This window comes from Ostrinia nubilalis, chromosome 30 (assembly GCF_963855985.1).
Source record: "Ostrinia nubilalis chromosome 30, ilOstNubi1.1, whole genome shotgun sequence".
Lineage (NCBI taxonomy): Eukaryota > Metazoa > Arthropoda > Insecta > Lepidoptera > Crambidae > Ostrinia > Ostrinia nubilalis.
In genome coordinates, this window is record NC_087117.1 from 2,248,703 (window position 1) to 2,266,588 (window position 17,886).

Here is a 17,886-nt window from a genome sequence, read left to right on the forward strand (position 1 = left end):
AGTTTTGCTTGCCGCTCCCATACCTCAGGTACTGACTGAGTTAAGTACTAAACCTATAGGTAGTGATTGCCCTTCAGTTAAAAGTTAGTAGAATTTTAACTTGTTAGTTACATACATACAAGGTCCTTATTTCTATGTATGTATACCTACATACATAAATAGATTTCTGTAGCTATTGACCCTACAAAATGCAAAATAAATAATAGGAAAAAGATTTTTTGTTTTGAATTTTCTTTAGTTTTGCTTGATTCTTTTGTAGGATATTTGTTTTTACTCCCGCCACAAATAAAACCACAAATACCTTCAAAATTTTATTAAAAATAATTAAAAAAGTTCAATCACATACTAATCTCAGATTGTGTAGACTTGTGTGTCGTACCCCCACTCTTGCATTTTCTCGTCTACCCACCGACGGAAAGCCGGCGCGGACGCGTAGACTGCGGGTACATCTTTAGTGCCACAGCCGATGCCCCACGCTGAGAGTCCGGTCAGCTTGTACCGGTCGCCGCCGATGGGACACGCGAGGGGGGCACCACCGTCACCCTGGAAAGAAAATACAGTGGAATATAAAACTCCTATTTTTTGAAGTTGGTTAAAATCATCAACATCAGGTCATTTAGACTCCACTGCAAAAGCAGGACTCTCCTCACGCTGGCCAGATTATTCTCACTGTGCAAAGATCCCTCCCCTCCTCCCCTCCGGCACACACGAAGCTCCTGTGCAGCTTGAAGTTGTTCCGCAGCAACTCCTGGCATGACTTGAGACTAGTCTCAAGTCTTGGGAGTCTTGAGTCTTAGTCTTAATTCAGTTCATTAAGTCTGACGCCCGTATTCACAAACGATGCTTGCTTAAGTGAAGCAGCAAGTCAAACGCACAGCGTTGAATAGAGCTCTGTGATTGGTTCGTGTGTCACCCTTAGCAATGTTCGTGAATACGGGCGTGAGTATTTTCAGTCCCTTTAATTGGTTTGAGTCTTTCGATTACCTTGAGTCATAAGTGATTTTAGACTCAAAAGTGTTTTAGGTCCCTTAAGTCTAAGTATTTTTACCGTGCACAGATCCCTCCCCTCCTCCCCTCCGGCACACACGAAGCTCCTGTGCAGCTTGAAGTTGTTCCCGAGTCGCGTCCGCCGCAGCAACTCCTGGCAGCGGGCGTACGGAACCATCGGGATCTCTAGCTTCTTCAGGATCACTGCGTAGAGGCCTTGCGTACCTGAGAGAAGAACAGGACTTTTTTTGTATGAATTTAGAAAAAGTAGCAGTAGCAGGAAAAAAAAAAGTGAAATGATTCACAAATTAATTTTAATTAAAAAATCCAGTAAGTAAGTACATGCAACGAAAATAAAATCAAACATTAGTTTTTGACTGCGGCTTCGCCCACTAGGTATTAGTGATTTCCCCATCACATTCCCAAACAGGCTCTGTATTGGAACCCCCAAGGAAAACGCAAACGTGGTCGCCCCAAGCAAACTTCGCGGCGCACTGTGGCAGACGAGGCGAAGAAAATCAGCAAGACTTTGAGATCAAACGCGAAGCTCAAGACCGAACGCGATGGAGGATTGTTGTGGACGCCCCTGCCCCTTAGGGGACATAGGACCGCTTGTTATAGAAATTCCTTTCTCCAGAAGGCGACAAGACGTCCTTTAGTTGAAACTGGTACTAGATCCTTTATTCCTTACCGAACACGTCCTTCCCCCATTCATTGAATCGCGCATCTGGCAATGGGCCCTTTGGTTGAAATGAACCTGTACATTTTGCAGTCATTTGCATCATCATCATTTCAGCCACAGGACGTCCACTGTTGAACATAGGCCTCCCTACATTGCCTGGTTGGTAGCGGCCTGCATCCAGCGCCTTCCTGCTACCTTTATGAGGTCGTCGGTCGACCCACAAGGTGGACAATGTATATCCTTACCGAACACGTCCTTCCCCCATCCATTGAATCGCGCATCCCGCAATGGACGCCCTTTGTTGAAACGAACCTGTATATTTTGCAGTGTATATCATCATTTCAGCTACAGGACGTCCACTGCTGAACATAGGTCTCCCCCAATGATTGTCACATCGCCCGGACGGTAGCGGCCAGCATCCAGCGCCTTCCTGCTACCTTTATAAGGTCGTCGGTCCACCCACAAGGTCCTTACCGAACACGTCCTTCCCCCAGCCATTGGCGGCGCAGTCCCTGTACTGGCCGAAGTCCTCGTCCTGCGCGGGCAGGCAGATGGTGTTGATGTGCTGCCCGAGGGTCACGGGCGACTCCAGGCGGAGTAGCGCCACGTCGTTGAACAGATTGTTCTTCCTGAAGTCTGTGGAAGATAGCTTGATTTACTAGACTAACATTTTCACCAGAAGCCCCCGTAGGAAATATTATTGGCAGGTAAAGCCTGGTCCGTGAGCACGTAGAATTTTGTCCAATGACCCCAAGCTACCCATCCTTATCGCTCGCGCGTAATTATTATTGCTGTCGCGACTGTGCGAGGCGCGCCCGCAGTGAGTGTGCGAGCGCGACAGCAACATAATTACGCGCGAGCGATAAGGATGGGTAGCTTGGGGTCATTGGACAAAATTCTACGTGCTCACGGACCAGGCTTTAGCTAATAACTCACAAGATATCATCATTGATTCTTACTGTCCGTGGTGCATATTGACTCGAGTTGTAAAATAACTAGTCGCATCACTATCAGAGGGTCGAGAGTCAGCAATTTGTAAGAGAATATCGGGTGTGATGGTGGTGGAACTGAAAAAACGGGCTTTTCTTAAAACCTTTGTTTTGTCTTCTGTCATCCGCTTTGAACTTCGCATGTTTCTGATTAATTTCGTTGCGGGTCAAATGACAGTTTAACTTTCCCCCGGGACAAACTTGACCTTCACTGGTTGGGTTATTGGAGGTCAAGTTGTAGATCCTGGCTCCACAGGAGTTGCAGCGGTGGGAGCGAGAGTCAGGATAGTTCCGTAAATGATGACGTCACCTTTTCAGATTTATTAACAGTTTATATCTATCTAGCTAGACCAGTCTTTCCCAAAGTGGGCGATAACGCCCCCTTGTGGGCGCTGCAGGCTTAAAGGGGGGCGGTAAGAGACCCAGAAAAAAAATCGGGACGTTTTGTAGAGGCTTGGAAGGCGTCATTTAGTAGGAGGACTCTTAGACATCGACTGAGCTCGACACTCGACTACAAATGGGGGCGCTAAAAAGAATTTATTCTCAAAGTGGGCAGTAGACTAAATAAGTTTGGGAACCTCTGAGCTAGACCATACCCTTGTGGATGTAGAACTCGGAGACGACTCTCTCCTGGTGTTTCAGCCGCTCGTCCGCCGTCTGAGTGTCCCACTCTCCAGCGCGGATCTTTAGGTTCCCGGGGGTGTACCTGGTGGAACACAGAAAAAATAATAAGTTACAGGTCTGGCGCTTAGCTCAGTCAGTGCCTGAGGTATGGGAGCGGCACGGGATAGTGTTTTTGTGACGTCAATCGTCAGCGAGGCTTGATCTTCTTAAGATTATAATATAATGCTCTGTCATGTCATATTAAAATAAATAAAATAAAAATAAAAATCTTCTTCATCTTTTCGTGTCGACAACAAACCTACACAGTGTCAGCCCAAAACTTCGCCACAAGAGTGGCGTTGTCAGTAGCACCCATCAAATCCTCCTGAGTGCAGTTGCTTGGGCACTCAGGGCATGACATCAGGTGCTTCATCGACTGGGGAACAAAACCGCACCTGCACTCCATGCTCAAGCCATCCAAGAATCCCCACCTGGCCAGATTGTCCTTACTACGGCCAACCTGCGTCCGAAGTCTATTTAAAGACTATTTATCCAGGTAAGCCAGGGGAGCTCATGTCCAGGTGGAGGACTCTCAGACATAGGGACAAAAGGGCAGGGGAGATCAGCTCTCTCGCGCCATAACCTGCATCTCTCTTTTGACCGATCGTCATGAAGGAGAGGGGACACACTTTTTACGAAATTGCTTCGGCTTTTTAGCCTTTGAGGCACAGGGTCGTAATTGAAAAGTGGGTGCCGTGTGTCACTCAGCATGGCCGATTTCTCGGAGGAGGCCGCGACGGCTCTGCGGATCTCTGGGGGCGCTATTCCAGCCAGCGGATACAGCATTTGTACCGGTGTCGGTTTCAGGCAACCAGTAATCAACCGGCAGGTTTCATTCAGTGCTGTATCTACTAGCTTGGCATGGGCTGAGCGGCTCCCCAGCGGCATAAAAATCATTTACTTATTTTCAGACAAAAGCAGTCCATAGTTTGGTTAGTAACAATTTGAACTTAGAGACTATATTAGTAGAGTTAGTAACAATGTTCTTAGAAATATGTTTGTACATCATGGGTTCTGTATATTGACTCTTTATCTATGGACGCTGTATAGCTCCACATGCCTAATGTGTAAGTCAACAAAGCGACCATAGACGGCCGAGTCCAGCCTCTCAGCAATCATTTTCAGGATTCCATTCCCACTTGTCCTTAGTCTTTGTAACACAGACGCAGTTGTTTTGCGCATAATTGAGTGAAAATCGTAAGTGTGAGCATCCGCAAACATGCCCGAGGCACTACAGTACCGAGGTAGTCGAAATAGAGCCCTGAAAATGTTATTATATTGGACTCGTAGGGCACCAAGGGACCGCTGCGTAAAAGTGGTCCACAGACCACTCGTGTAGAAACTTTGGCAGTAGTTATATTACTTATTACTTACTAGCTGACCCGGCGAACTTTGTTCCGCCTTAATGGCAATAAATAAGCAGACTTTTTTTTTATTTCGAACGGGATAAAAAGTATCCTATGTCCTTCTCCTGGCTCTAAACTACCTCCCTGACAATTTTCAGCTAAATCGGTTCAGCCGTTCTTGAGTTGTGTAACTAACACGACTTTCTTTTATGAGTATTACTCTATACTAATATTATAAAGCTGATGAAGTTGTGGAATAAGACGCTCAACCACCATAAAGAGCTAAGGTGTTAGTGCATCTAATTTGCATTTTTTTTTTTTTTTTGAAGGGACGCGCGCTGGTAGCTTGAAGAGCTTTTCCAACTTCACCGGGCAGAGTGGCGAGTACAGAAGGTACTCTAGCCGTTTGGCGATCGTCGGTGCGCGTGCCGACGAGACCGAGTGTGGGCTTCGCGAAGCGAAGCCCAGGCTCGTCCGCGTCGGTCGCAGACCGACGTTCGCGATCGGGCCGTATCGAGCGCATAAGGCGCCCGATCAGTGGCGAACCCAACTAGAGGGTTGCCCACCGCGGTGTTGGACCTGGTGAGGGCGCCACGGTAGGCTCGGACCTCGGCTCAGGCCGTGTCCGGGGGACGGATTGGGGATCTAATTTGCACAATCTTGGTTTGTCTATATATACTGGGCAGGGTAAAAAACTTCGTCACCGCGATGCAGGATTGTATGCGCGGTGGAGTTTGCCATAGTAAGATCGTAACAGCGCCATCTGTTGGTACGGTTTGTAGTGGCGCAATTTATTAATCACAGTTTGTTTATTTGGTTGAACGCGCTAATCTCAGGAACTACTGGACCAATTTGAAAAATTCTTTTTGTGTTGGATAGTCCGTTAATCCCTGAAGGCTTTAGGCTATATATCATCACGCTAAGACCACTAGGAGCGGAGCACCAATGAAGAATGTTTCAAATCAGTGATTTTTTTCCGTTTGAGAGCTGACGCTGCGTAAACGGTTAAAGTTTCGCATAAATTATGTATGATAGGATTTTCCCCTTTAAAAGTTCTACAAAAAAGTCCGCAACAGCATATGTCTATCTTTTATGGTTGGCTCACTGTAACCTTTTTGTCTGGATGTCTGGATGTTTGTTCCTCTTTCACGCAAAAACTAATAAACGGATTTTGTTGAAACTTTACAGTATTATTATTTATAACCCAGGCTAACATATTATAGGCTACAATTTATGACGATATGTGACAAATTAAATTTCAACAAATAGTGAAGAGGTGAGAAATATCTTTAAAAACGCCATCTATCGACGTGCTTTTGACGGTCGTAAACATTCATGAGAGCGAAGCCGTGAAACGTATCATTCGTCCTAATTAGGAACTAAATATTACATTTACAGAACTGTTCATAATATTTAAAATTTAATCAATAAAGATATTTTATGTAATTGAATAATTCACTGTGTTTAAACGAGCAAATCAAAGTCTAAATTAGTGACCGCCATCTATCGACGTGCTTTTGACGGTCGTTAACATTCATGAGAGCGAAGCCGTGAAACGTATCATTAGTCACAATAGTCATAATTTAGTAATTAAATATTACATTTACAGAACTTATAATATTAAAAAAATTATGTAATTGAATCAATCACTGTGTTTAAACGATCAAATAGTATGCAAACATTTAGATAATAACGTTAAAAACCATTTAAAAATCCTATGATAACTTTTTCGACTTCTACACGGACGAAGTCGCGGGCAAAAGTTATTTGTAAAATCATCATCATCATCATTTCAGCCATAGGACGTCCACTGCTGAACATAGGCCTTTGTAAAATAATTAGACTAAATTATTAAAAGTGCCTACCCAAAGTCATTATTCCACGCGGACGAAGTCGCGGGCACAGCTAGTGTATACAATATGTAACAAAAACAGCGTCCGATCCGAAAGGGTCATAAAATAAGCTTTAACAACATTACCAAAACAAGTATCAAAATTACGTAATTAATAAAAACAATTTTTTTATCGATTTTTAAAGTCAATAAGTTTAGCAATGATTTACCCTACAACGGGGAAATTTTCAAAAAGCGTTAACACTCTGTCGGCGCGCGGCTTTTTTTAAGACGCTGGGGGACCTTATGACGTCGCTACGCGTGCCGGCGCATCTCTACCCCTCCCGCGTACCCTCTACACTGCAGTGCGGATTGCCATGGAAGCTATTTTATTTTTGTAAATTTTGTATTTATTTTTCATGGGGTATTTTTTATAATATTTTATGAAAATTATTACACAAATGGAATCTTAACTCGATACCTATTAACACCTTAATGGATCGGACGGTGTTTCCGTTACATATTGTATAGACTAGCTGACCCGGCGAACTTTGTTCCGCCTTAATGGCAATAAATAAGCAGACTTTTTTAATTGGAAAAAATGACTGACGTTTCATGTCAAGTCACACGGGAATGCTGTCGAACGGGATAAAACTATGTCCTTCTCCTGGCTCTAAACTACCTCCCTGACAATTTTCAGCTAAATCGGTTCAGCCGTTCTTGAGTTATAAGTGGTGTAACTAACACGACTTTCTTTTATATATACATATAGATATAGAATAGATATAGATATCACCCCTCTTGTGCCGCTCCCATATGTCAGACTCTGACTGAGTTATGAGCCAGACCTATATTATGGAAATGTCATTTTTAACACGTGTTTAACGTGTAAGCTTTTGTAATAACACTGTATGTTCATCCAGTGTCTAAGAAGTAGCTCAGATGGAAGAGCAAGTGAAAGGTCGTGGTTTCAATTCCCGCCTGGCAAAAGGCAGTTGGATTTTTCAAGTTATTTATTATTATTTAGTTTATTTTATTTTATTTATCTTTACTAAAGAAACATACAGCCTTGTTTGACACATGCATCTTAAAATTAAGTGGGTTATACATGGTTAAGGAGCGACTAATCGCTAAGAAATTTTAATAACACTGTGTGTTTTAACTTACTTGTAAGCGACGTGGGCGGTTGTCATGACGACCTGAGGGTGGATCAGCACACCAACTCCTGCGTAGGAGCCGTTGATGTCAATCAGCGCGATCACCCACGGGAACTCTCCGAATAGAGCTTCGTTGCCCTGGAATTTATAACATCCTCAGATCATAGAAAGGAATAGATGTGAAACGGGGGCGTGGCGCGTGTCTCCGCGATATGCCCAGAAACGAACATCGGCCGCGAAGCCAGGTTAGTCGCGATTCAGTCGTACTAAGGAAATGTTCTCCGATATTTTTGCATAATGCGTCGTTACGTGCTATAGGTATATAACAGAAGTGCAACGAAGAACTACAGGAACAATGGAGTCATTTACCACATGTAAGTACCTATAGCAAATCCATTGGTATTATGCTTTAAATAAAAAAAACTATGATCCCTTCTATTATCTGAGATAACACCTCATCATTATCATTATTTCAACCACAAGACGTCCATTGCTGAACATAGGACTCCCCCTATTTCAACTGGCCATAAAAACCCTGGGCACGTGTCTTTGACTGGTAAGAAGAGTACCTATCATATTCATAACCCTTCTGATGCCAAGATTTTTTTTTATGATTTGAATAGAGCTCTGTGATTGGTTCGTGTGTCACCCTGTGCGTCCACGTTGAATAGAGCTCTGTGATTAGTTCGTGTGTCACCCTGTGCATCCACGCGCAGACCTCATAGTAATGTGTGTGGTTAGTTTTGGTTTTCCTGCAGATCTCCTCTGACTTATCTGACTCCTTGATTCACTTTTAGATGGTCGTGCTCCTGCAGTGGAGACCAAATGACTTAATAATGAAAAGTTACTCACACTTCCACCAGAGATGGTAAAGTCCAGCCCCTTCTTATTCCTGTACCCGCATCCCTTCAGCTCCGAGGGGTCCACGTCGGGGATCACCACATTCTCTTCGTCTTTAGGTTCCGTGCAGCAAAGCTCCACCGTCACTTGGCATTTGTCTTCGCCGAACCTGGAAATTGCAATTGCACAACATAATTCCCAACTCTAGTTGCCACCGCTGCAACTCCTGTGTAGCCAGAATCTAGAGCTTGACCGCCAATAACCCAACCAGTGGAGGTAAAAGTTCCGAGGGAAAGTTAAATTGTCATTGGACCCGCAACGAAAATTAATAAGCCCGTCTTAGTGAGCTAAAAGGATCTAAAAGGAACCCCCATGCAAAAGTTGAGACACCCAGCACTTGCAGTTTCTGAGGTTTCGTGATGAGTGAGTCAGTCAGTGACCTTTCGCTTTTATTAACCGGCAGACAGTGGTGACTGAGTTTGTTGCGGCGCTTCTTCTCAGCACTTGCCAAATGTTGGTCTCGAAACGCTGGTAGGGTAAAAAGGCTCTAGAGGCTCCTTAAGAGCAAAATGACGATTTGTAAGAACTATTTATTAGCTAGTCTAAACAAATAAAGAAATTTTGACTTTTGACTTTTTTATTATGATGAAACTCACCTGATGTCAAGCTCTCCCCATCCCGTCACCGATGCGTTTTTGATGTTGATTCCGTTCCGGTCACGATCGCAAAGGTAGTAAGGGACGCACTTGCAGGCATTCCCGTCTTTGTCTACCATGGTGGTTGGGGTGTCTGTGGGCTTCACTGTGAACTGTGGACAAGGAAATGTATATTAATTTATTATTCATCATCATCTCAGCCGTAGGACGTCCACTGCTGAACATAGGCCTCCCCCAATGCTTTCCATGTTACCCGGTTGGTAGCGGCCTGCGTCCAGCGCCTTCCTGCTACCTTTATGATGTCGTCGGTCTTTTTTATTATTTAATTTATTATTGGACACATCGTTTATACCTGTAGTGGAGACTAGGGATGTTATAGATATGTAAGTAGTTTCGGTTATGGATATAGGAATAATATTATACCGATTTCGGTTACGGATATTTTTTTATTTCGGATATCCGAAAGTTTCGCTTTCGGTTACGGATATCTGTGCTTTAGAATGCAATTTGCAATATATAGTTGTCCAACACGGTTCATTTATAAATTCGAATAAAAAGTAATAAAAAAAATTAAAATTGATACTAGATTTTTTTTGCATACAAAAAACAATTTAAACTCCCTAAATCCGAAACTTTTGAATCGGTTACGGTTTCGGATAATTTTTTTTTTCGGATATCCGAAAGTTTCGGTTACGGTTACGGACATCCCTGGTGGAGAAAAGACCTGGATGATACTCACAGTCTCAAGCCCCGGCCCAGGCTTAACAGTAGTCGTGGTAGTCGTAGTCGTGGTGGTGGTGGTGGAACTGGTGGGGAGGTCATCTGGCCTGCCGAAGATTTCCTCCAGATCCTTGGGGTCCACCGTGATTTGGGCCAGGGCGCCTGTCACCAGCACTGACAGGATGAATGCGCGCATTCTGCAAAGAGAAAATAAATAAATAAATAATAATAATATGTAACGCCACTCAGGGAAGCGCTGGACGCAAACCGCTACCAATCGATCAACGTGGAAAGCATTGGGGGAGGCCTATGTTCAGCAGTGGACGTCCTATGGCTGAAATGATGATGATGATGATGTTTGCCACTCATAGGCCAATCATAGAGCTCTTCTCATTATGTACCACCTGAATTCCACCTGTTCACCTATGTTTTTACAAATAAATGATTTGATTTGATAAATAAATCTTTAGACAATTTCACACAGCGCCAGCTAGCCCCAAAGTAAGCAACTTATAAATATGCTTGTGTTATGGGTGCTAGCTCAACGGATACCAGAAAACTACCAGACACGTCACAGAAATTAAAATTCATCATTTCAATTTCTGCCCGGCCTAAAAATAATACGTCTTCATCATCATCATCTCAGCCATAGGACATCCACTGCTGAACATAGGCCTCCCCCAATGCTTTCCATGCTGCCCGGTTGGTAGCGGCCTGCGTCCAGCGCCTTCTTGCTACTTTCAAACAACAAGCGTGATTAATTCACCGGTTTTTTGCTCGAAAATTTCAGGAACAAACTATTTTTTTACATTATCTACTTTGTATACGGAACCTGGAAATTTGGCCGGTTTTCATTTTCAAATCCATTCAATAAACCATTTATGAACGTTAAATTTTAAATACAATAGTGTTTATAGATTTATGGACAATTGACCATGCTAACTTAAACTATTATTATTTTAATTGACCAAATCCACGCATTGCATGCCAAAACAAGGAAAAATGTTTAAGAAACTAACTAAATTGTTGATAGAATTTATGTCTGCCCGCGACTTCGTACGCGTGGACCCCGTTTTAATCCTTCAGGGGTTGAATTTTGCAAAATCCCGTCTTAGCGAGCACCTACGTTCTAAAAGGAACCCCCATGCAAAATTTGAGACTCCTAGAACTTGTAGTTTTCGAGATTTCGTGATGAGTGAGTCAGTGACGTTTCGTTTTTTAACCCTTCATTCGACGGAATTTTTTTTTAGTTAAATTTATAAAACAGTTACTGATTTCGTTTCTTAGCTTGTCTAGGACCCCAGAAAAAATACCCAAAAAAATCTAACTATTTCAGTTTCCTGAAAAACCTATGTCCAGTATACTGGACGTTGCCAAGTTCATAAGAAAGTGACGCTCTCCAACCATGTCCAGTATACTTCCCGTTGTTGAAAAGACAGAAAAAAGAAACAAGTGGTTCCGTAATAAAATATTAATTATCATCATCATAATTTCAGCTTTATGACGTCCACTAATGAACATTGTCCTCCCCCAATGATTATCAGGTTGGCAAGTGGGCTAACAACCGGCCAATCTGATAGTCACTCTGTATCCTGCGCCTTCCTGCTACCTTTATGGGTTCATCTGTCCACCTTGTGAGTGGACCTCCCACGCAGCGGTTGTCGGCACGTTGCCTCCATACTAGAACCTTGTTGTAGCCATCAGCCATCAGTTCTGCGTGATGTGCGCCCTGCCCATTGCCACTTCAGCATGCTAATCCATAAGGTTATATCAGTGATTTTAGTTCTTTTACGGATCTTCTCATTAGATGTCGCACAGAAATACCAAGCACAGCCCTCTCCATGTCATGCTGTGACATAGAGAGGGCTTATTGTGAGAAGTAACCTTTCAGTAGGTACCATTATGTGATTACTGGGAACACACTTGGACCTGTTGCTGATTTCTTGTCCTGCACTTGGACCGCCATCAAGGTGGCGTTTTGTGCAAGCACTTCAGCACCAAGGGTCAATACGGAAGCTCTCTGGAAAGACTACAGCACTGCTCAAGCTTCAATCAAATCGAAAGCCTCCTCATAGTCCACGTACGCCAAGCGTTATGGCAAGTAATACTCTTTGGTCTTCTGTATAACCCTGCCGCAGTGTATGGATGTGGTTTATGGTTACAAAGACTTCTCGGACACCAGCATGTAATAACCCTCGCATAAAAACTTGTAGATATGGCTCGAAAGCGTGATGGGACTATAATTCTTCAGTAAGGTGTTATCCCCTTTCTTGAATAAGGGTACCACAACGCTTCTGGTCCATGCCTCTGGCATTATTCCCTCGAGTAAGACAAAGTTAAAGATTTAGCTGTCTATATTCATGTGCTCTATGCAAGAACTGATGGAAAAGCAGGGTGAGAAGAACAATTTTCTCATAAAAACCAGTATCTATATGAAAAGGAGTAGTGTTAGGCGGCACCAGTGCTACTAAGGCTTGTTTTTTAGAGTTGATACTCTGAAAAACGGTACATAGTGAGGCAGAAAACATTTTATGTGTGGATCCCTAAAATATTATTATCAAAACCCACAAAAGTTAATTTTCTAACAATTTGACAACGGGATGAATACTGGACATAGTATTTAGCAGTTACTTTACTAGTAATTCGACGACGGGAAGTATACAGGACATGCAAGTTATAGGTGTCGTAAAACGAAAACAAAACTCTGTATGACAGTAAATACATTGTAAGTAGCTTCGCAGGTATCCTATCTATAGTTTTTAATAATATTACAAGAGTATTAAGCCGTAAAATAATGAATAAAATGCAATTTACCGAGAGCCCGCACAGCGGGCCCTTCCTCTCCGTCATATTATTGGAGATTGCTCGCGTCTCATCGATATTGGTGCCTTGCTGATTTTTGACAGCATAGTTAGATAGTTCAGGGAGCAAATAAACACCTTGAGTTCAAGATATACGGTCAATTTTTTTACGGAGATTTATTTTCGTTCAATGGGATGGGAAGTATATCGCACGTCGTCGAATTAAGGGTTAACCCTTATAAAGGGATAAAATATAAAATATTATAGGTATTTTATAAAAAAATAATTGCCGACCTCACTGCTATCGTCGTGCAACGACATTGACATTAAAACACTCGGTTTCGCAAATATCGTTGTTTATAATCTTGAGGAAAACCCGACGATGCACGCTGTATTGTCACAGTAGAGGTGGGGTCAGTAACCCTTTTAATGGTACTTGACAACATTGATTTGACAAAAGGTAAACCTAATTTTGTTATCGTTTCATTTAATGTTAGATCGTTTCGATCACGAAGACGCGCCCCACCATTCTTCCGCTGTTTGAGTGTTATCGGTACACGCAAAATTATCCATGAGTGCACACGCACACTACAATAATGACGCTCGGATTGCTCGGATCAAACTCCCCGCACCCCGCGCGACCGAGACCAAAAACTGGTGGGGCGCGTCTTCGTGGATGGCACGATCAGATCTAAGGTAATTATTTTAAGGTCATACTTATTTAAGGTCATACACTTATCAACTCGGTATGATATCAACACCGTATCGCCTTTTGAAGTAGGTAGGCTTCATTAGCACGTGTAAAAGTGCTTTTTAAAAGCCTACTTGCCAAATGTTGGCTTTGATTCTTTAATTAATTTCTTCTTTAATAAGAATAAATACATAGTTGTGATTTTTAGGGTTCCGTAGTCGTGACAATTTCGATATGTCTGTCTGTCTGTCCGAGGTTTTGCTTGGAAACTATTGGCACAAGGGAGTTGTAAGTAAGTTGTAAGTCCCCCCCCCCCCCCTAAAAACTAAACTGTTGGCTTGAAAAATCCGAAAAAAATCGTAATAATACTACTTTTCATGAACTTTCATGGAAAACTATAACGGTTAAGCTAAATCAGTTAGTTTAAGAGTAATAGTCATTTAACTGATGTATTATAAAATTTCTTAACTAGTAAACATTCCTTAGAAGAAAATATTAAAAGTGACTTTAGATGAAGTAATTGCTTGCTTCTGAAATATATTGTGTTAACGACCGACGGACAACTACGGAACCCTACACTACGCGTGGCACGACACGCACTTGGCCAATTTTTATTCAGATTACCTATCGATAAACAATTAGTTTATCTTTTTCTTTTACCAGAATGACGTCTACTGAACCAGTTAATAAAAATAAAAATAATGTGATGACGTCAGTCTACTGCCTTCGCTGTTGACTGTAGTTTATTTGCTGTGTGGTAATTAACTGGAAACCGGATCTTCGTATAAATTGGTTTCCAAATGCTCATTTTAGATGCGTTCTGGAAAAAAAGGTTACTCCCCGTGACCCGGCTATTTTGTCCTTTAGAACCCACTGATTGTCTAATGTCATTCTTGAAACAATACCTCGTTATTTAGCAATTCATTGTAATGTCTGCTGTATTAGGTACTGTGCTTACCTACATGTGAAATAATATTTCCCGTTTTTGTAACATGTTTTACTGCTCCGCCCCTAATGGCTTTAAACTAGTCTTCCTCGATAAATGGGCTATCCAACACAAAAAAATATTTTTCAAATCGAACAAGTATATAAATACTACAGTATGTAATTGTAGGTATTAGCTACCTACTACATCTTACATTAATTTAATGACAAGCATGTATTTACCTAGTTACCTACATACGTGTACATACAATAAATTATTATTTATATCCCATTAAACTATGTGATGAGTTTGAAAAGGTTTGATATTTACATAAAATAAATTATTATAACTTACACCCGTATTCACAAACATTACTATGAGGTCTCACAGGCAATGAAGGAAGGGAATCTGATGGCGTAACCGAATCTCAACACAATTTTTATACTGTCCAGCTGTTCAGAATCAATGTAAAACTTTAGTTCAATATAAACTTTAGTTCACACAATATTTTGAGGTCAATAACACCGTATCTTTTCTTGAGTGAGTTCACTCAGTGACTGATATTGACTTATTAATATTGATATAAATTATTTCCTGTTTTACTTACCTACTTACTTGATTATTTACTGTTGATGAGTTTACATTCTTGTAAATTACTACTTATTATTTATTTATTTAATGTAGGAAACATAACAAACATAAATATGACAATAAATACCCGCCTCAGTCTGTTGTCTAGTGGTAAGTACCTACCTATCTTAGACCTAGAGGTCCCGGGTTCGATTCCCAGTGGGAGCAAACATTTTCAACTTAGGCTGGGTTGAACCCACAGAAAGAAACCTCTTTCTTTTTTTTAGGTAAGAGGTTAAAACCAGGCGAACTTACCACCATCTAAACTAATGCTGAGTTGCACCACCTAACTTTGACCGTAACTATAACGATAACCAGTGTTTTTTGTACGGAGTTTGACAGATATTTGACGTTTGTCTCAGTTTAGTCAGATGGTGCAACCCAGGCTTATGCTGACCAACTTAGTTTAACCGTAACTATGACGATAACCGGTGCTTCTTCTTTTTTGCATGAAGTTTAACAGACTTTTAACTTTCTTAAAGGTTTTAAACCTTTGTTTGTCACCTGTCATCCGCTTTGCAATGGAGGGAAGTCTAACCTTAATTTCGAACTCCTCCTATGTTCTTCTGATTGATTTCGTTGCGGGTCCAATGACAGTTTAACTTTCCCCCGGGACAAACTTGACCTTCATTGGTTGGGTTTTTGTGGCGGGGTCAAGCTGTAGATCCTGGCTACACAGGAGTTGCAGGTGGGAACGAGAGGTGGGAATAGTCCCGTTTTAAGACTTTTAACTTTGACAAACATCAAAAATCAAACTCCATACTAAAAACACCGTTTATCGTTATAGTTACGGTAAAAGTTAGGTGGTGCAACCAACTCAGCCATAGTCTGCCACCATAACAACGTTATCATCTGTGGTTACCGGACTCAAGGAAATCCGTAGTTCTATTCCAAATAGGTCAGGGGATATTCCAGTGACATAGGTTAAAAATAACTAGATGACCTACACTGAACCGTCCCAGCTATGACATGGTCAGGAAGACGGTACTATCAATATGATTATGTACCAACCTACTGGATTATTAAGCCGATTAGAGTCCTCAATCCGCCTCAAATGGGCATTTTGTAAAGCCTACTCCTCTTTTACTGCTGGACAGAAATAGTTGAAAAAAATATATTTTATGCTATACAACAGTTCAAGGACTACATTTGACACGTTTGAATTTTCCCTACGTCTCTTTGTTTTGGATTAAAAAGTAACGATTTTTGTCACGTTGGACAACCTTAAAATTATGTAATTTTTATAGTGTTTGATTTTTGCCATTTGACGTATCTAAATCGTTGGAATAAACTTGTTTGTTAGCTATTTCGTTATCAATGAGTAAGACGCTTCTAAGATTGAGGTTAAGTTAACTAATCGAATAACAAGGAAAAATTTAGCGCACTGTTGAGCGATTTTGCGAAATAGAAAACTGGAAATATTGAACAGCTCATGTAGATTCCCATATTGAGCGATTTTGCAAAACCATTATCTGAAAAATGGGTATAAAACCGCTCACAATGGTAAAACCCCATAGTAAGTAAGCCCCATAGTAAAAATACCCGTATAATATGGTATCCTTATCTTCAAATTAGCTGAATAACTTTCGTTGCTTTTAGACTGAGTTGCACCACCTAACTTTAACCGTAACTATAACGATAACCGTTGTTTTTTGTATGGGGTTTGACAGACTATTGACGTTTGTTAAAGTCAAAGATGGTGCAACCCAGCCTAAGCAAAGTAGCTTTAACATTTTCAAAGTTTCATCAAAATCCGTCCAGCATTTTTTACGTGAACTTTAGTCACAAAATTTCGCCATTATTGGTGTTATTATACTTTCTAAACTTTATGAATCTGTTTGTAACTATTTTCACGTAAAAACCAAAACGATTTTTATTTTTGCCGTCCTTTTCTCGCCAAAAAAAAACAAAACATTATTCTTAAAAAATATTTTTTCTTATAATTACTTATGATGAGTTATTAATTATAAAATTAAGTAATTTGTTTGTTTATTGAATTTGTCCAAGACATTTTTAATTTGTATGCTTTTAACACCTACCCACATAAATAATTGTATACTTTCGTTCGCCTGAAAAAGATTGGAACAGGCAGGCGAAACCGCGGTAAGATGCTAGTGCTACATTAACTAATAAGATAGATTTCTGCTTAACATTTACTAAATGCATACGTATAAACAAAATAATTCTAAGCGGCTACCTTCTACCTTCATACATAAAAGTGTAAACAAAGGTCATCCTAAAAAACTATGCTAACAACAGAATTTGATTCTTTTGTCTTAACAAAATCGCATCAGTTTTTGCAAAACAAGAAGTAGACACTCGATGTAACAATCTTTTTTTTTCTCTCAAGGTTAGAAGGCTAAGGAAACACGTATTATTTAACACAAGTTTCAATATAAATAAACTTCTCGTTCAATTCGCTAGGTATAGCTTATCCAACAAATTATGTTTTAATGATCTAACCGTATCGAAGTAAACAAATCTTTTGTCTAATTTAACAAAAAAAAACACAAAACTCACGTAATTCGATTCCTTGAGCAGCAAAATCACAAAACTTTTTTCTACAACACTAATTTCGAATTCAAATTTGAATTTTTGAATGGTTTTTTTTTAATTAACCATTTCGCGAGCAAAGGTCGCGCCTCCTCGACCGGCTGACGACAACTGACTGACCATGTAGGTACATTGTGTGACGAGTTGAGAAACCGGTAGATGAGATAATAATATACATTTAAGTATTAATACAATAGAGGCACGGGGCGGTAGGATTGCCTGCTTTTTTGGACATTAAATTAGGTACATAAGTGTACATTGACCATCAGGTAAGGTCGCAAGTTCAAATCCCGCTAAGAAAATTTGTAAGTAAATGTTCAAAAAAAACATACGGGTCGAATTGAGAACCTCCTCCTTTTTTTGAAGTCGGTTGAAAAGCATGGGCATTTCAGAGCAAAATCTTAGCATTTATTAG

The 17,886-nt window shown here is 41.0% G+C and overlaps 1 protein-coding gene across 1 annotated transcript; it reads right to left on the reverse strand.

Moving 5' to 3' along the window:
- Window positions 1-298: 298 nt before the first annotated feature.
- LOC135086083 (phenoloxidase-activating factor 2-like) lies at window positions 299-17,587 on the reverse strand. Its single transcript, XM_063980843.1, has 9 exons — window positions 17,439-17,587; window positions 9,891-10,068; window positions 9,152-9,303; window positions 8,508-8,664; window positions 7,666-7,793; window positions 3,255-3,364; window positions 2,144-2,305; window positions 1,049-1,212; window positions 299-543 (listed from the first exon to the last, which is right to left on the reverse strand). The coding sequence occupies exons 2-9, from the start codon at window positions 10,065-10,067 to the stop codon at window positions 352-354; spliced, it is 1,242 nt and encodes a 413-aa protein (XP_063836913.1). The 5' UTR covers window position 10,068; window positions 17,439-17,587; the 3' UTR covers window positions 299-351.
- Between the last annotated feature and the right edge of the window lie 299 nt (window positions 17,588-17,886).